The 20,267-nt window shown below is 39.6% G+C and overlaps 1 protein-coding gene across 2 annotated transcripts in view; it reads left to right on the top strand.

Annotated features, from left to right (window-relative positions):
* TRAPPC11 (trafficking protein particle complex subunit 11) overlaps positions 1 to 20,267 on the top strand; it is a 56,605-nt gene that overhangs the window by 19,474 nt on the left and 16,864 nt on the right. For both annotated transcript variants that reach the window (XM_075556839.1, XM_075556840.1), the window contains exons 11-21: positions 2,126 to 2,219; positions 5,620 to 5,699; positions 5,782 to 5,860; positions 5,944 to 5,998; positions 6,403 to 6,548; positions 7,006 to 7,067; positions 7,177 to 7,309; positions 12,061 to 12,191; positions 17,790 to 17,945; positions 19,666 to 19,853; positions 19,972 to 20,120. In XM_075556839.1, coding sequence (XP_075412954.1) covers positions 2,126 to 2,219; positions 5,620 to 5,699; positions 5,782 to 5,860; positions 5,944 to 5,998; positions 6,403 to 6,548; positions 7,006 to 7,067; positions 7,177 to 7,309; positions 12,061 to 12,191; positions 17,790 to 17,945; positions 19,666 to 19,853; positions 19,972 to 20,120 — 1,273 coding nt within the window. The remainder of the gene's footprint in view (positions 1 to 2,125; positions 2,220 to 5,619; positions 5,700 to 5,781; positions 5,861 to 5,943; positions 5,999 to 6,402; positions 6,549 to 7,005; positions 7,068 to 7,176; positions 7,310 to 12,060; positions 12,192 to 17,789; positions 17,946 to 19,665; positions 19,854 to 19,971; positions 20,121 to 20,267) is intronic.

Raw genomic sequence — 20,267 nt, 5'->3', positions numbered from 1 at the left:
AATTGGCGATTTTTCCATTTTTCTTGAGCACTTCATTTTTAATTATGCAGATTTTTTTCTTTGAAGAACTGATCTGTGATGGTTAGTTAATTACTTAGACAAGAGAAAGTTAAAATTAGAACCACAGTTTCGTGTTTGCTGCACTAAGCCACTTGTTTTGGTTGTACTCTCAGAGCTGTGAGGATTTGGAGGACACTAGAAGGATCTGCACCAAAGAGGATAATTTTTACTTGATTTATTTCCTTGGATTTCGTATGTGGAAAACTATGAAGAAACTAATATTGTGCTTCCCACAGATTCTTAAGAATGTTCCATATAGATAGATAGGTACAGCTATTAGAGGAAAAATATATTAAGAAGATAATAAAGCAGGAAAAAATCTGGTGTCAGAAATATACCCCCACTCCATGAAAAAAATCAGGACTCAAGAACTAATGGAATGCATGACCCACAGCTTCCGCTAGCCTCAGACTAGAGGAACTAGATGGTGTCTGGTTACCACTACTGGCCACTCTGCTCAGGATCAGAATAGGATGTCTTGAACACAGTCGGAGCACAAAAAGTAGAACAGAATTCAAAATCATAGACTACATTTTCAGGTCGGATAAAGACTGATGAACCCCCAAGCATCTGGCACTTAGACGTCTTCAAAACTAGAAATGAACTCATTCCCAGAGATCACCTTCCAACCAATCAAATGTTCTTGTTGTTGTTGTTAGGTGCCATCAAGTCAGCTCTGACCCATAGCTGTCCTATGCACAACAGAATGAAACACGTCAAGGTCCAGCACCATCCTGACAGTTGTTGAATGGAACCACTGTAACAGCCTAGCTCATCGAGGGCCTTCCTCTTCTTCACTGTCCCCCCACTTTCCCAAGCAGGATGCCCTTCTCCAGGGACTGGTCTCTCCCGACAACATGTCCAAAGCATGTAAGACAAAGTCTTGCCATCCGTGCCTCTAAGGAGCACTCTGGCCTGCCTTCCTGCCAATACAGATCAGTTTGTCCTTTTAGCAGTCCATGGTACCAGCACACAATTCAAATGCATCAATTTTTTTATGGTTTTTCTTGTTCATTGTCCAATTTTCACGTGCGTACCATACGGTGGCGAATACCATGGCTTGGGTCAGGTTCACCTTAGTCTTTAACATAATATCCTTGCTCTTCAACAATCTCAAGAGGTCTTGTGCAGCAGATTTACCTAATGCAGTGCATCTTTTGGTCACTTGACTGCTGCTTCCGTGGTTGTTGATTGTGGATCCAAGCAAGATAACATCCTCGACATCAACCTTTTTTCCATTTATCATGTTGTCAACCTCTTGGTCCAGTTGTGAGGATTTTGGTCTTTCATACACTGAGTTGCAATCCATACTGAAGGGTTCAATTCTTGACCTTCATCAGCAAGTGCTTCAGGTCTTCATCTTTCAGCAGGCAAGGTTGTGTCACCTGCATATTCCAAGTTCTTAATAAGACATTCTCCAATTCAGGTGCTTCACTTTTCTTCATATAATCCAACTTCTCTGATGATTTGCTCAATATATAGATTGAACAAATATGGTGAGAGGATACAACCCTGACACACAACCTTCCCTGCTTTTAAACCATGCAGTGCTCCCTTGTTCTGTTCACACAGCTGCCTCTTGGTCCGTGTACAAGTTCCAAATCAGCACAATGAAGTGTTCTGGAATTCCCATTTTTCTCAAGGTTATCCACAGTTCATTGTGGTCTACACAGTCGAATGCCTTAGAATAGTTAATGAAACAGATGTAAACCTCTGTCTGGTATTCTCTGCTTGGAGCTAAGATCCATCTGACCTCCTTGTTCCATTTCCTCTTCGGAATCTGAACCGAACTTCTGGCAGTTCCCTGTCAGTGCCCTGCCACAACTGTTGTTGTCTGATCTTAAGTAAGATATAACTTGTATGTGATAGCAATGATACAGCTCTATATTTTGCTTATTTTATAAGACTGCCATTTAAATTAGTTTTTAAGGTTTATGTTAAATCGTGTTTGGTATTTGTATTCAAGATTGGAGAAAATTGATGTATTAAATGCTTTTAACCAAGATTGGAGAAAACTGATATATGCTTCATATACTCTTGTTTAGGCCTGTGTTTTAATTTGCAGGCTTCTGTACTATATCCCAGTCCTGATCCCTTAGAAACACAAACAGGTGTTCTCGACTTTTATGGACAAAGATCATGGCGGCAAGGAGTACTAAGTAAATACTTTTCTCTTATTCTCTTTTCTCTTAACTTAGAAGAATAAAGGCAAAGATACTACCATATGACTTTCTTGGTTGCCTTAGCCATAAGAAATATGTTTAAGTTAAAAATGCATTTATTAAATATTTGTTTTTTTAAATTGATTTCTTTAGGTTTGGGAATGATTGTTTCAATCACTAAATCTGAGGGTTAGCGCTATACAAATGTATATGTGTTTAAAATATTTGGACACCTATTGTTTTCAACAGGGAGCCCTGGTGGTATAATGGCTATATGTTGGGCTATGGTCTGTCAGGTTGGCAGTTCGAAACCAACCAGTGCTCTGGGAGAAAGACAAGGCTTTCTACTCCCATAAATAGTAACAGTCTCAAAAGTCTACCTTGACTTGATGGCACTGAGTTTGGTTTGGTTTTCAACATCAAAATTAGTCATTATGCTATGTTTGTATTTTAATTATAGCTTTAATGATTTATTACATTTGATGTCATTAATGCTTATTAGAACATCATTAACATTTATTGCCTCACAAATAATTTCTTTTTTTATTTAAGACCATTTTACTGCACTTCATTCACAAATCATGTAATTTGATACTTGAGTCATATCAAGAAGAGTTGTCTGATTAATCCCGTAATCAATTTTCGGACTTTTCTTCATCTTTGTTTTCGCTGTTATTAGTGTCATTGACTGTATGCTTCGTGTTGTACAGTCGTTATTGATATCTTTTTCAAAAGTATTCCACCAACATAACATCTGTGAGCAGAACTTTTTCTCCATCTGGTAACCATTAGTCAACTTAGGTTTCTTTTTGTTTTTTAGTAGTTTTCTTGGTCTAAAGTTCACATATCAGTCCACAGTTAATAATTATATTATTATATATAATAATAATAACCATCACAGTTAAATGTCTTTTAACAAGGGTTGTATACACATTATTACAAACAGTGTAGCGCTCCTTTACTCCCTCTGCATTCATTATTGGCTCCCCAGTTCTCCTTACCGTCCCCTCTCCCATCCCCAGTTACCAGTGCATCAGTTATTATCTCTGTGCATCCACTCCTTCTGTGCTTCAGAAACTAGGGAACATAACAGTTCCCTAAAATCAAAAACAAAGACAAAATGAAACAGAAAAAATAAAGAGTAAGGAAGAAAAGACCACCAGCAATATTTAAAAAGCCAGAGAAGAAATTTCTGCCATGGAGCAAATGAGAAATATTTCATCCTAGAACAAATTCAGGTTGGGTGAAGAGGGAGGTCAACAGACCACGTATCATAGCATGGTCTGACCCAGGACAGTCTAAGTGTACAGTCATGCATGTGTGGTAGGAAAGCTGTTCAAGACCCTCACCTGTGCCAGAGAAGACCTGCCGGAAGCTTCATCTGACTAGATCCTTGGCAGATGGGTTTTGGGTTTCCTCTGCCCTCAATAGCCTTCTACAAATTGGGTGTTCACAGTTTAAGCTCTGATGCTTTCCCCTTTCATCCTGTTCGGGTTTTGTTGTTGTCATCTTTGGCTCACAGGATGGTGTGCATAATGTGGACTTGTTTGATGCCTCACTTAGATTGGCTGCTTGTTTGAGTGCAAACCTTTAAGACCCCAGACACTATTCCAATTAATGGCCAGGCACCATCTGCTTCCTTCACCGCAGTGTAACACCCAGTAATCTCTGCATGAAGGCGAGTATGAAGTAGAACTAACTTTTTAGATTGGGCTAGAATTAAGTGGGAGTCCAGAATTCCTTTGCTTGTGCACAGGATAAATGACTGATTTACTTCAGTGGTCATATTATGATAAAAACAATAACCAACCAGAACAAGAAAAACAACACAACAAAAATACCCCCCTCCCAAGGGAGAAAAAAAACATTATCATCCCGTTGGGGGATAAGGTGATTATATTGATAATATCAATAATTTATCCAATGGCATAGAATTTCAGGTACTGTTGATATGAGGAGTTTAATATAGTGCCGCAATCCATGAGTTGCTGCTTTGTACAGATTGATTTCTTATTTGATCTCTGTTTATATTGAGCATGGGGGTTGATGCTAGGGGGAAATTTCTGTAAAATCGCTTCAAGGGCAGATCCTTGCCTAGCAGATGAACGCTTTCCATATTAATGCAAGGGGAGCATTGGGATACAAATATATATGGTGGTCTGGGTCATCTTTCATTGGATGCCCACTAAACCAGGGATCCTACCCAAGGTTCTGTGTGACCTCCATTTCCAGTCTTGGGGTGGCCATCCTTTGCTTCCTCTCCTGTCAGGGAATTTCAGCCCTAAGTCCAAGGGCTAAAAACAGTCTTAAGGTAGGACCATTCGTTCAGTCAGGCTTCCACATCAAGTTCTTCTGGTGGGGCCTTTTCTCAGTGTCTTTTTATGTGTTTTACATATACGTTTATTTTAAAAGGTCAACATGGCATACAAATGTTTAAACAGGCAACTGCTGACAGAAAGGGTGGAGGTTCAGATCCACTTAGTGACTCGATGAGAGAAAAACTTAGCGATCTGCTTTTTTGAAGACTCAGAAAACCCCAAATACCTGTTATTGAGTGTATTCCAGTTCATAGTGATTCCATGGGAAAATGTACCATATATACTCATGTAGAAGCTGAGTATTGGAGCACATTTTTAATGCCGTTTTTGTGGTAAAATTAGGTGCCTCGGCTGATATTCGGGTCGGCTTATACTCGAGTAGCTTCAGTAACCTGATAGGGTTTCCAAGGCTGTGAACTTTCCTGAAACAGACTGCCGTTTCTGTCCACCTGCCGACCTTACGAGTACCAGCCTTACGATTGTGATTAACACTGTGCTGGTAGGGCTCCTCCGTAGCGATGACAGCCAAGAAAATCCTTTGGAGCAGTTCTCCTCCGTCACGTGGGTTACTGTGAGTCCCTGTCTGTCGTCTCAGTGGCACCGAGCAGCATTTTCATCTCCGCAGCCTCGATGGCAGCTTCTCTCTGCTCCCACAAGGGTTCCCAGTCTTGGCGGCCCACAGGAACAGTTAGTTCTGCTCTGCTGATAGGGTCGCCATCAGTCAGTCACTGATGGCAGTGAGGTTTTGAGTGTGGCAGTTGGACCTAAAGTGTTACTAGATTATTTATTCTCCAGGGAATGTGTGCTGTAGAGAATCATACTATTATCATGCTTTGGGTGGTTGATTCCACTGGCTCAAAAACCCTGAAAAAACTAGCTAATAATGGTTTATTCACAATAATGCTCTCAGAGAAGCTTCCATTTAAGAAAGCTGTCTCCTGGAACCTTTAAGATTCTAGAACGTTGAGGAATCTGAACTACATTAACGTAGTCAAGGAGTCAAGGAGTGCACAGTGTTGATGTGAAGGGTTCATGCTCAGTGAGCTTTCTTAAGATGGGCTGTGTCTTGTCTTACTCAGGTTTTGATCTTTCTGACCCTGAAAAAGAGAAAGTTGGAGTTCTTGCCATTCAGCTAAAGGAGAGAAATATTGTTCATTCTGTGAGTTTTTCCCCCTACAGAAACTTAAAATTTTTTTAATGATAATTATGAGAATATCTAACGCTTTTATCCTTTCTAATAGGAAATAATCATAACTCTTCTGAGTAATGCTGTTGCACAGTTTAAGAAGTACAAGTGTCCAAGAATGAAAAGCCATCTGAGTATGTATTCATAACATGTCACAATTCTATACAGCTGCGAATAACTTCAGATTTTGTACATAAAATCTTGTCTTGCCTTGTAGTGGTTCAAATGGGGGAAGAATATTATTATGCAAAGGATTATACCAAGGCTTTGAAGTAAGTCCTATTCACTCTTTTAATAATTATCTTCATTAACCTATAGTGAAATAGAAATAGAAATTTGTATTGGAGGGTTTATCATTTCCATATTTCTATTGACTCAACTTCATTTCTGTGATTTTTTTTTCTTTCAATTATCTTCTGCTGGCACAAGTTTTCTCAAAGTCTTAGGAAACCTCACCTGTAGATAAATGTGAAAGGACCAATTTAATTATCTCAATAAGATTTTCTTCTCATTACAACTAACCTTTTATCAATACAGCACTATTGTTTAGAAAAAAAAGATTTTCTTATGTTTCAATATTATAAGGAAAGTGCTTAGTTTTGTTTTCTCACAGAACTGTTCGAGCCCTTTACGGTGGAGGATTTCTGTATGTCTGGCATTCATTGTCTCCTTTTAGGTTGCTGGATTATGTCATGTGTGATTATCGGAGTGAAGGGTGGTGGACTCTCCTCACATCTATACTGACTACAGCTTTGAAGTGTTCCTACCTCATGGCCCAGTTAAAGGATTACATAACATACTCCCTAGAACTCCTTGGAAGAGGTAACTTGATGTGTGTGTGTATGCGTGTGCCTGTTAGCTTCTGCATCTATAAAATAATTTAGTCTGTAAGCTGTATAAAATGTGGAGACTTCTTTAGTCTCTGAGACATTTCAGAGAACCTACCGTGTGTCAGTCACAGTGAAGAGTGAGCGTGTCCACACTCTTACGGAACTTGTTCTTGTTGAGGGTTTTTTATAACAGGACCAACTTGTCTGCATTGCTTTAAATGTGGCAGAAAAGAATTTTTCACATGGGTTTCAAATGCAAGTATAAAAGGCGTTGGAGCAAACTTTTAAAATTCATGCTACCTGTAAGTTTTCTGAAATTGTGCTTAGCTGTCTTAGAGAAGATATTTATTTGGTGATATTTATTCTTTAACATTTTAAAAACATTAAATGGGAATGTGAACTTACTTACCTGTCTTATAGTTCTAAAATTTCCCCTTCCTTCCTATTAGCTTCAACTCTGAAAGATGAGCAGAAATCTAGAATAGAAAAGAATCTCATAAGTGTATTAATGGTAGGTTGAAATTTGTTATGTGAAATATTTTCTAGAACTATATATACTGCCTGTATGTATCTATGTGTTTTAAAAACTAATTGAACAAATATTTCACTCTGTGGTGCAGAATGAAAGTCCTGAACCTGAGCCTGACTGTGATCCCTTAGCTGTGAAAACTGCTCAGAAGCTGTGGGCGGACCGTGTTTCTCTAGCTGGCAGCAACGTTTTCACAATAGGAGTACAGGACTTTGTGCCATTTGGTGGGTACCCAGCATCTAAGGTCTTATTTCATAGAATTCACCATATTTCCACGGGATGAATAGACGCAGAGTAAGAACTGTAAAAGTCAGAGAAAGGATTTTCAAAGTACACTCACAGCAACCTGTCTCTTGTTGTTGTCTTTCTTCCCAATGAGTTACAAAGATGACCAAGATCTTAACTCTGTGGCTTACAGCTTAACATTCATTTTCCTCATTTGTAGTTTGGGTATTATTTGAAATGCATTTTAAAGATAGCTATTTCAAAGATGTATGCTTGACTGTCTAGGCAGGCGTTATGAAAGAAGGTAACAGTAATAAAATGGTTCTTTATTTTTTTTTCTGTACACAGAGCCAGTGTGCTTTTTTCCTAAGATTTGTTTTGCTTGTGAAATTACACTTAGCACAGCAGTTGAACAGTTTGTAGGTGGACAGTTGAGTGACTGATTGCATCCTTGGAGTTGGGCAAACTATCTCCCCCTCCTTTCCAAGCTGCTCTTCTCAGGAACATAAACATAGGCCCTCCCCCACCCCCTCCCCCACCCAACGTGCTTGTGTTGTGGACCAGTTGTTGTCATCAGTTTGAGCCCATAGTGTTAGTCCCTGTAAGATGGACATATGTCACTAGGTGAGCTAAACATACTTGGTTTTGCGATGACTTCAGGATATATTTTGGGTCAAAAAGATTGTCCCAAGACTCTAGTTTCAGGGGTTCACTCAGCCTCCATGGCTTCAGAGAGGCTAGAGTCCATGGAAATATGAACTGGTTCTCCATTTTCTTCCTGGTGAAAGTTCTTTAATCAAAGTGTTAGCAGGCTGGCACTCTTTAGTTCCTTTGATCTCCCTGGAGAGGAGACTGTTGTTCTCCGGGTTGAGTGGGGGGGTGTCATTAGCCACCATTCCATATCCTTGATGGAGCCCTGGTGGTGTAGTGGTTACAGGTTGGACTGTGGTCTGCATGGTTGCCTGTTCAAAACTACCAGCAGCTCCTCAGAAGAAAGACTAGGCTGTCTCATCCTGTAAACAGTTACAGTCTTGGAAACCCACGGGGTTGGTATGAGAAGACAGCATTGACTCCTTGGCAGTGAGTATTTAGTCCATGTCCTTGTGTTTCTGAATCTCCTTCCTCTGGCGGCCCAGGAGAACAGAGACAATTATTGTGCCTGGAGTGGCAGTTTGTAAGCTTTAAGAGCCCAGGCACTTTGCGATGAAGGAGGGAGTAGAACTGAAGCACTGTAAGTAGTTATTAGGCCAGTTTAGCTGGGATGGCCCATGAAACCATGACCCGAAACCTCCAGACCTCAGAACAGATCTCATGGTTTGGTCTCAGCAACTACTCAGTTTTGGTTGTTGTAAATACATCCATCACATGTGTGGGGGGTTTGGGTTTTTTGTTGCTAATACAACGTTTTTAGATATGTGTAATTTACTGACAACAATCACAATAAAAACTACCCTTAATCAGGGTGATTTTTTTGTATCATCATTAACCTCCTTTTTCCTTCCCCCTTGAACCTGGGAACCACCAATAAACTTTGGTCTCTGCACATTTACTTTTTCTTAGGTCTTGATTTAAGTGAGGTCTTCTGCTCTTTTGTGATTGGCTTAGCATAATGCCTTCACTTTCTGTCTGTACTACAGCGTATACTAAGACTTCATCTTCGTTTCTCCTCCTGATTTGAGTGGCATTCCATTGTATGCATGCACTGCCTTTTTATTTATCCGTTCAAGTATTAGCGGTTTTTCTACCTTTGGGCCTTCATAAGTAGCACTGCAGTGACCATCGGTGGCCACTTTTTGATCACCACTCGTCTCTTTTTGAGTCTTTGCTTTCAGTCTCTTACGTGTGTTCTTAGGAGTGGAATTGCTGGGTCATATTGTTCTTGAACTGTTCAAGACCAGATTCTGGTAAGAAGCAAGACAGTTTATTAAAGGAGACCGAAAGGAGGAAAAGAACCTGCACAGGGACCAGCCCTCTGAGGAGAGAGGAGAGGGTGGTCCTGGTCGCTCACAGACTTGGGTTTTTATAGAGTGGGGTAAACAGTGGGGCTTCGCAGCTGTGCAAGCAAGCAGGAACAGAAGCAGACCTTGCGGTTAGCCTTTAATTCATCATTTTGGGAACTTTTTCTGTAAGTTTCTGATCACAGTGTCCTGAACATTCCGGGGTCCTTATCTGTAAGTTTCTGGTCATTGCATCCTCTAGACCCTTTGTGCTTAAACAAATGTTACTAAGTTTTCATTTTCCAAGCATCTGAGTCACTTACGGGAACTTTCCCACCCTCCTTCTTGTATGACTTTTAAATACAAAATGGCTTTGCTGAGTCTATGTCCCACAATGTGGTAATTTTCTTTTTTTAATTTTTATTAATGGCTACCATTTTTCACAATTTTGTACATTTCAGCAAAGGATAAAAGTTGCAGTTTTCCTACATTTTTGCTAACTTGTGTTGTTTTCTAGGTTTTTCCCTTTGTGTAAATAGTGCTTTTGCCATGTAATTAGCATCACACGGTTTACCTGGTTCAGTCATGTTAGGAAGAGTTGTGCGACTTTCACCACAGTCAACGTCAGAGTGCTTTCTTCTTTCTCACACCTACTGGTGTCAGTTCCTCAGTTAGCCCATTTACCCTCTTCCATACCCCTAGGTAACAGTTAATGTAGCTACCGTCTCTATAGACTTACCTCTCCTGGGTTTCTTATACAGGAAGTCAAAGAAAACACAAACAAGAAATCAACAAAACAAAAGAAGACAAAATAAAACAGAAAAACCTCAAAAAGAAAGCAGAAAATATTAAAAATTGAAACAACTTTAAAGTGAGTCCTAGAGAGATCAAATGATGCAGTGTTATATTTTAGCCTAACTACCTCTGCCATAATCTTCTTGAGCGTGCTCTGTCTGACAGCAAGGCCACTCACCCTGGACTATGTTCAGGGAAGGGTCACCATGTGAGGACCCTGCACATGGGTTTTGGGTGTCCCTTGTCATCGATAACCTTCAGCAAACTAGGTGTTCAGAATTTAGCTTTGATACCTTATTCTCCTCCGGATTTGGCATTTATTATTTATCATCCTTGGAACACACAGGGAGGTGTGCTTCTTTGATGTGGGTGTAGTTGACACTTCACTTAGATGGTTGATTGTTAAGACTTTTAAACCCCAGATACTGTTTTTCCGATAGCTGAGCACCATCTGATTTCTTCCCCATACTGTACTAGAGTATCCAGCATCCATATCTTCACTGATCTCCTCATGAGCTCAAGTATTGAGTTGGTTATATCATAAAAAAAACTAATTGTTTTTCAGATTAGGGCTATGATTGAGTGCAAGCACCAGTTTATATATGCTTCTGGTTTACTGGAGAGCCAAAATTATTTCATGTTTACCTCTCCTAGTGAGAATGAAAAGGTATTTCAGTGTGGTTTTGATTTGCATCTTTAATGGCTTATGATACTAAATGTCTTTTGATGTGGGACAATATATTTTTAATTAAAGATAGTTTGGGAATTAGATTTGATTTTCCCCCCCCATTTTATCGGGGGCTCTAACAGCTCTTATAACATCCCACACATCAGTTGTATCAAGCATATTTGTACATATGTTGCCATCATCATTTCCAAAGCATTTGCTACTTGAGCCCTTAGTGTAAGCTCCTCTTTTCCCCCTTGTCTCCCCCACCCTCCCATCCTCATGAGCCCTTGATCAGTTAGATATGATTATTTCATATCTGACACTGTCCGTTGTCTCCCTTCACCCACCCTTCTTTTATTTGTCCTCCTTCAGGTGGGGGGGCACTTTATATCCAAACTTGTGATGGGGGTTCCCCTTTTCTCCCCCTTCTCCCTCCCCGGCCACCCCACTTTTATATCACTACTCCCACTACTGTTCCTGAAGGGGTTATCTGCCCTGATTTCCATGTGTCCAGAGCTCATATCTGTACCAATGTGTGTTCTCCAGTCTAGCTGGATTTGTAAGGTAGAACTGGATCATGGTAGTGGAGGGAAGGAGGCATTTAAGAACTAAGAGGAATGATGTGTGGTTTCTCCATGCTATACTTCACTTTGGTTGAATTATCACTTTCTTAAAACCCTTCTGTGTGTGTGGGGAGGGGATATCCAATTGTGTACAGATGGGCTTTGGGTCTTTACTCCGACACCCCTCGTTTGTAGTTTTTTGTTTTGGATCTTTTGATACTTGATCCCATGACACCTCATGATCACACAGGCTGGTATACTTCTTCTATGAGGGCCTATTTGCTTCCCTGATAGATGGCTGCTTGTTTAACTTCAAGCCTTTAAGACACCAGACGTTATATCTTTTAGTAGCCGCGCACCATCTGCTCTCTACACCACATTTACTTTTGCACCCACTTTGTCTTCAGCAATTGTATCGGGAAGGTGAGTATCAAAAAGTGCCAGATTATCAGAACAAAGAGTTCTTGTGTTAAGGGAGGCCTTGAGTAGAGGCCCAAAGTCCGTCTGCTATCTTAATGCTTAACATAAAAATATTTGCACATTGGCCTCTATCCCTTTCATTATAAATTAATAAAAGTGAGGTACGTTTACATTTCTTGACATGCAAATGCTGAAGCCATTAAGAATGACTAATGTAGATGAGGTCTTTCTAAAGATATCTGCATGAGCTTCCAGGAAAATGGTTTTAGAAAATAAAGTGAAGAAAGAGTAACTGTGGTTCAGAGAATGTGGATAGACGTCTAAGGTGTCTAGTAGTAACTTAGACATTTTTGTTTTATTTCTAGTACAATGCAAAGCCAAGTTTCATGCCCCAAGTTTTCATGTGGATGTTCCTGTTCAATTCCATATTTATCTGAAGGCTGATTGTCCACATCCCATTCGGTTTTCCAAGCTCTGTATCAGCTTTAATAATCAGGTAATGGTACCCTTTTGTATATTTCTACCAAAGATATATATGTAGTTTTTGGACTTTATTGCGACAAAATCATAGAACTCTTATTTTCAGGAGGTTTTCTTTCTTACAAGTTTTATTGGCATATAACTCATCCATCATACGAGTCAATGGTTTGATCATATTTAAAAGAGTTTTGGAATCATCGCTACAATCCATGTTAGAAAATTTTCCTCTTTCTTGTACTCATTGTTATTAGCACCTGATTTCTCTCCAGCCTCCCCGGCCATAACTCTGTTGTTACTGTTGTCAAGTGCCATTGAGTCAGCTCTGACTCATAGTGACCATATGCACAATCTAAGAAGACATTGCCCGGTCCTGTGCCATCCTCACAGTTGTGCCTCTGCCTGACACCATTGTGTCATTCCATCTCCTTGAGGGCCTCCCTTCACCAAACGTGAAGTCTCCTTACAATATGTCCACACTATGCAAGATGAAATCTGACCATCCTTGCCTCTAAGGAGCCCTCTTACTTTGACTACAGATTGGTTTGTCCTTTCAGCAATCCATAGTACTTCCAATATTCTTTCCCAGCACTACAAGTCAGATGTATTGATTCTTCTGTGGTTTTCCTTATTCATTGTCTAACTTTCACGTGCATATGATGCAATGGAGAACAGCATGGCTTGGGTCAGGCACACCTTAGTCCAGGGGTCCTCACACTTGTTAAACGGGGCCATTTCACTGTCCCTCAGACCCGTTGGAGGGCTGGACTATAGTTTTAAAAAACTATGAACAAATTCCTGTACACACTGCACATATCTTATTTTGAAGTAAAACAACAAACGGGGCAAAAACACCCAGTGGGCTGGATAAATGTCCTCGGCGGGCCGCATGTGGCCCGTGGGCTGTAGTTTGAGGACCACCTGCCTTAGTTCTCAAAGTAATGTTCTTGCTCTTCAGTATTGTAAAGAGGTCTGTGTGCAGCAGATGCACCTAATGAAATACATTTTTTGATCTCTTGACTGCTGCTTCCATGATTGTTGATTGTGGATCCAAACAAGACAAAATCCTTGACAACTTCAACCTTTTCTCCATTGATCATGTTGTTACCTATTGGTCTAGTTGTGAGGATTGTGGATGTCTTACGTTGAATTATAATCCATGCTGAAGGCTACAGTTCTTCATCAGCAAGTGCTTCAAGTCCTTCACCTTCAGAAAGCATGTCGTGGGTTCCTAATAATACTTCTCCAGCTGGATGCTGCTGGGTGAACACAGTGAAGTGTTCTTTACTGTCGCTTTTATTTGACTAGGTAGAACAAGGTGAGTGAGTTTTAGGTCTTGATGGATTCATAGCAGAAAAGAAATTTTGCTAAGGCCTATTTAAAAATAAGTGAACTATACGTGGGGGTGCCCCTTCCCCCCCAAAAAATAGAAAGAAAAAACCCTGCTGGGTGGAGCTTTCGTAACACACATTTTTTTCCCGGTCGGCAAGCATTGAACAATACTGAGTTAGTGCGCCCAGTGGTATTGCCTGGGAAGATTCTCTCTGGTCACAGTATTTTTTTTTTTTTGTAAAAGCAGTTTTGCGCCCTTGTTTTTTGTGATGGCCGAATTAAGAGAACAACGTGTAGCCGTAAAATTTTGTTTCCTGCTCGGTAAAAATGCTGCAGAAATTGTTGTGAGGTTGAACAGAGCTTACAAGGACAGTGCTAATGGAAAAACTCAAGTGTTTTGATGACAAACTTTGTGCTGGATGTCTATCAACTTCCCAAACCTATAGTGCATTTTCTGTTCATTCCAGCGGGAAGACTGTTAATCCAACTTTCTGTTTAGAGGTTCTGAAAAGATTGCCTAACTGTGTGGTAAAAACCGCCTACTTTGTGGCAGACAGGACTGGTTTGGCTACCACGACAATGCACCTGCTCACAAAGCCATCTGAGTGTGCCAGTTTGGGGCCACAAACAGCATGCCTCTCTTGCTCCATGCACCTCACTTAAACCTGACCTTGCTCGGTACAACCTCTTTTTGTTTCTATGAATGAAGAGGGACATGAAAGGACAGCAATTTGACAACATAGAAGAGTAGAAGAAAAACTGAGGGAGGTGCTGTCAACCATCCAAACCAGATGAGCTTGAAAAATGGTTCCAAGAATGGAATTGCAGATTTGACAAATATTTTAAGTGTGATGGAGAGTACTTTGAAGGCAATAAGGTTGTTTTGTAAAAAAACTTAGACACAGAGTTTGGTAGGGGCACGATTCTGGTTTCTTGTGGGTACCCTCGCTTATTTCTAAGCTTAACTAGCAGCAATTCAAATGTTTACTTTTCATACTCTTGTCTTTTGCAATTCATGGTTCTGGCATCAAAAAATGAATAAAGTTTTGATCATTTGGAATTTTAGATGTTCAGAATGAATGCATTCCAATTTAAAAAATCATTTATCTTATATTCTATTTAAACATTTTTATTAGCATTTGATTTGAAAAGTTTGAGGATTTAAACCATGTTATTGAGTCTTTAGCCAGCAAGACTTTATTGCAAGTTACAATATTCTCAGCATTATGATAAATTTGAAAAAATGTAGCAGTGGCATCTCATTAGAATGTAAGCATTAGGGGTGAGAGGCCAGGGCCAGATCCCTTAACAGTACTCATCATAGCTGTGGGTTCACCTTTGTGTGACGTTTTAGCAAGTGGCTTGGTTTCCTTAGTGGAATCTAAGCTCCGTCAGGACAGGTCATTGTTCTGCTTGGCATGAACTACTCTAAGTCTGGAATTAGTGTGTGATTTCGATAGGGACTATTTTACTTTTCCCACCCAATCCCACTTCCCATTTCTTTCAGCAAACATACACACTTTTGATAACTAAAATCTATACATGATGAAAGAATATAAAGCAAGTAATTTAAAAAATTAAATTTATTCTGAAATATAACCTTAGTTTATATTTGGGTTATAAATCATAAGAAAAATATTACAGGATATTTAAGTTTGATAACCTCAGGATGGAAAAGGAAATTAGAAGGTTTTTTTAAAAAAATTATTTTATTAGGGGCTCATACAACTCTTTTCACAATCCATACATACATCAATTGTGTAAAGCACATTTGTACATTCATTGCCCTCATCATTCTCAAAACATTTGCTCTCCACTTAAGCCCCTGGCATCAGGTCCTCATTTTTCCCCTCCCTCCCCACTCCCCTCTCCCTCATGAACCCTTGATAATTTATAAATTATGATTTTGTCATATCTTGCCCTGTATGACATCTCCCTTCACCCACTTTTCTATTGTCTGTCCCCCAGGGAGAGGTCACATGTAGATCCTTGTAATTGGTCTCCCCTTTCCAACCCACCCTCCCTCTACCCTCCCAGTATCGCCACTCACACCACTGGTCCTAAAGGGATCATCCGCCCTGGATTTCCTGTGTTTCCAGTTCCTATCTGTACCAGTGTCCATCCTCTGGTCTAGCCAGACTTGCAAGGTAGAATTGGGATCATGATGGGGGGAGGGGGGAGCATTTAGGAACTAGAGGAAAGTTGTATTTTTCATCGTTGGTACATTGCACCCTGATGGCTCATCTCCTCCCCAAGACCCTTCTGTAAGGGGATATCCAGTGTCCTACACATGGACTTTGGGTCTCCACTCCAGACCTCATTCACTATGGTAAGATTTTTTTTTTTTTTTCTGATGATGCCTGATACCTGATCTCTTCGACACCTCATGATCGCACAGAAAATTAGAAATACAAAGTTTGAACTATGTAAGAATTTTGTATGATGGTGATTCTCCTGCTGTTAAGGACGATGACTCTTGGGAAGTTCTCACTATAGAATGGGTGAGAGTGGTGATGTGCCAGACGTGTTCGTGAAAGCTGTCTTCATTGATTCATCTGTAAGGAGTATGCTCTTGGGAGGTGGGGTAGGGAGGGAACTCCAGTTTGAGACATGCCAAGTTTGAAGTGATAGGAGAAATGTCCTCCAAACAATTGTGGATATAAGCTTGTAGTGCAGAAAAGGTCAATAATTCATTAGCACGGAAGTGTTGAATATGTGAAAATAGATAAACTTCCCAATGATGTGACCACAAAGAGAAAAGACTAGAAACCTAAAAGCTGAACCTTGTAGAAACTCCCAATTAAGGGGACAGGAAAGGGGATGGGGGAAGGATTTCTTTAGTGGAAAAGCAGTAAGTTGCTAAGGATGAGAAACAGGAAATGGTGTGGTGACACCGAAGCCACATGGAATGAGAGTTCCTCAAGAAGTGGGAATGGCTGTCAGTACCCAGTGGGACAAAGAACAGATTGTTGTTTCTCCCTCAAAGGAAGTGTTTTCAGAAACTCCCATGGAAAGAGTGAGTGGTCTTTTTTTTTTAATAATAGTTCGCAATATTTTCATTTATTTCACAATATGATATAGATGACTTTTATTACATTTACAATAGTATTTTGCCTTAACAGCACCATTTTCACAGAATGGCTTTCCATCAATAGCAGAATTCATAAAAATTACTGAGATCTACAAAAAACCTAAGTATTGAAATGAAAATATTTTAAACTTGAAATAGTAAACTTTATTTGTTGAGACTTTAAAATATGATAGACATGAGTATTTTTCCAACATTGAGTTTTTTCTCAGTAAAATAAAACATCATTATTTCATTATTGCCTACATAGTTTAGATCTAAGACATGCCACTTAATTGTCATTAAAAATGTTCATGTCATTAGCATTACACATAAGGAATAATTTCCACAAAATAGAAATTGCTTTCAGTCTACAGTTTGAAATCATGAGATTACCTGTTTATCCTTTTTCGTGTCAAGTCAAAACATCTGATGCATTTAGGATCCCAATAGTTATGTACTCTGGTTTTCTCAAAGAAAGTGGCCTTATAGAATTTTTTACGGAAAAGGGTGTCTTGTGAATACAATCACAATGTTTTTTCAAGTAGTCAAATAAGTAGGAAAAAATACCTTTGGGCAATGTGATACTGAGCACCTGGTTTGATAATTAAGTCTTTGGAAAACGTTTTGCTAAGAAATCACAGAAGAAATGAATCCTAGAGTTCATTATGAGAACTGCAGCCTTAGATTATTTAGTAAAATGCTGTTCCAAAGGAAACTGTAGAAACTTGGAATGAGCTTCGACTGATTAAACTCTGGCCCGTGCCCTCAGTATACACAGTGACACAAAAATACAAATGGGCTCTTTCAGTCTTCCGTTGGTCCAGCTTGACCCAGGATTTTTTCTTGGGACGAGAAGTTGGTTGCCCATGGGATGTGTCTGACGGAAGTCAGGTTTAATCTTCAGTACCTTACAGGACAGGTAAGCACATGTGTACGTCACGGTCACACATCTGCAAAGTGGCAGATTCCGGATTAACACTGGGGCTCCCTTGGTGTGAATGGTCTTTTCCTGCTGACAGTAGTGCCCTGATAAATACCTGTGCTATAAAAGTCCTCTCTTTCAGTACAGCCCTCTGTGATACTTCAGTCTTCTTCTGAAGTGGTAAGTGGAATTGACAAGTCCCAGATCACTGGGTGTTTAGTGAGGAAAGCATTTGACATTTGATGTGTATAAACTCTGACCCTTGTCGAACTCTTTTTTTTTTTTTTCCCCAGGAATACAACCAGTTCTGTGTAATAGAAGAAGCATCCAGAGTCAGTGACATTTTAGAAAATTTGACTCAGGAAAAAATGTGCCTAATTCCTGGTAAAGCAAGAAAGTTCTCATTTAAATTTGTTGCAAAAACTGAAGATGTGGGAAAGAAAATTGAGGTTAGTTACTGCTGTTTGCTTCAATATTTCAAATTATAATAGAAATTAATGTCAGAAAAAGTCAAGTACCATAAAAGTTTAAGTAAAAAAATTAAAATATGTCCTGTAAGTCTAAGATAAGTACTTAATCATAATTTTTATGAACATGTAGTTTTAAGATTTTTCAAATTAAAAATTGTGAGTGTAATATGCATAATCATTTAAGGAGTTTTAAAATACATATTATCTGTCAAATTAAAAATATATAATTCATTCAGAAATCCATTTTTGATGTGATGCTTAAATATTGCTACACTGCATATTTTTAAGTCGGGGAAACATTTTTGAAGTTGACTTAATGTAGGTTGGTGTTTTCCAAATGGGTAATACTGCTTGTGCAGTTCTCTCTCCCTGTCATCCAGCGAGCTGCACAAGCAGTTTCCTGTACTTTATTCTGTGTTAGGGGGTATAGTGCAAACATTTTCATGACCAGAGGAGTGATTTTTTTTCCTGCGAAGGGTTGGTCGGCCAAGTGAGTTTGGAAACCTTTCAGCTAGATCATTAAAATGGCTTTCGGAAATATGTGATGGAAGTGAGTTTTATTGATTATAAGTTCTGGAGTCAGACTACTTGGGTTCAAATTCCAACCCACCAACCTACTAGCTTGTGACTGCAGGCAGTTACTTTACCTTTGTATTTCTCAGTGTCTTCAGTAGCTATGGTGTAGCATTCTGTGAGGATTAAATAACTAATTGCTGTACATTGCTTAGAGTAGTGATTAACAAGTAGTATGCACTCATTGCTTACTATCTATGAATCGAATGGGAATGGTTAGCGCTCCAAACTTTGGGTGCTAAGGTAGGAATATAAGGAGGCTACACCAGTAGCCAAGGGGCGTGGGGGGGTGCAGAAGCTAAAACACTCAATGGGAACCAAGAGGATGAGTGGGAATCTACCAGCAACTGACAGGAGAGAGCTAGGACTGCCTGATTCTTTAAAACATGGCAGCCGTGGAATCATGTGAGCAATTCTGCTCTGTCCCTACAGGGGTGCTATAAGTGGGCATTGATTCATGGACTCACTATTTTGGATACCGGTATTCTCATAACAAGTTCTGTGAATCCATTAATTTTTATTATTAACCAGAATTTGGAAGTTTTTTGCATATTCTTTTTTTGAAATCATTACTTAACATATTTTACTCTACACTTGGAATTTGAGCAAGCTTACTAGATAGAAATCATAATGAATAACCCTTTTTTAATCCATTTTTTAGTGAATCTATTTGAAAGAGGCATTTCCTTAATTAGTAAAGCACTTCATTGCTATACTACAAATGCTTTCAGGAAAAATGTATTTGGTCTTAAAAACTAGGTTATGACTCTGTAGAGGTCATGAAAGCATCTTACTCCAGCACCCACCAATTGAAAATCCACTATGGGCACTGTGTCGGGTGCCAAAGTCACAGCGGTGCTTCACAGCTGTCCATTGTAATCCCTTCACTGGAGAGACCATTGTGCCTGTTAAGTTGAAGAAGTTAAAACAGAGTACAGTTAGCTAGTGTACTGCTATAAGATGTCAAGAAGTCAACTCAGAAGTAGATATTCTGACTTCCATTACCCTGGTTTCCTGGCTTGTTACTATCAACCTAAGATGCTATTTGTTTTTTGGTTTATTTTTTTAGAGGGGCTGTTGACAAACAAACGTGAGATGGCATTTCTGACAGACCTTTTTCTTTTAGATTACTTCAGTGGATCTGGTTCTAGGTAATGAGTCCGGAAGGTGTGTGGCTTTAAATTGGCAGGGAGGAGGAGGAGATGCTGCTTCCCCCCAGGAAGCGCTACAGGCATCCCGTTCCTTCAAAAGGCGGCCTAAGCTCCCTGACAATGAGGTTCACTGGGACAGCATAACCATTCAGGCAAGCACAATGTAAGTCTGTCTCAGCAGCAAAGTGCTAAAGGTCATCCTATTAATTCTTTTAAATACTTTAAGTAAGTGACTTTTAAAAAAGAAAAAAATGAGTTACTTAGCCAAGGTTTCTTTTCAGGATCATATCCAGAGTTCCAAACGTCTCTGTCCATCTGCGACATGAACCTCCTGCCCTAATGAATGAAATGTATTGTTTGGTTGTGACTGTGCAGTCCCACGAAAAGACCCAAATCACAGACGTGAAGCTCACAGCTGGTTTAAAGCCAGGTAAGCACTCTCTTCATTTTAGTCCCTGCCTAACTTAACTGACAGGTGTACATGTAAGGACTTGTGTAAACTAGGGTTCTGATGTGGTGCTCTTCATAAAGTACTGATTACGATAGAAATGTTTGAATTCTCTATTTTAAAACACAA

The sequence above is a fragment of the Tenrec ecaudatus genome, chromosome 8 (assembly GCF_050624435.1).
Source record: "Tenrec ecaudatus isolate mTenEca1 chromosome 8, mTenEca1.hap1, whole genome shotgun sequence".
In the NCBI taxonomy this organism is placed as follows: domain Eukaryota; kingdom Metazoa; phylum Chordata; class Mammalia; order Afrosoricida; family Tenrecidae; genus Tenrec; species Tenrec ecaudatus.
The sequence above is the reverse complement of the archived record's forward strand: the minus strand, read 5'-3'. Positions and strand labels throughout refer to the sequence as shown.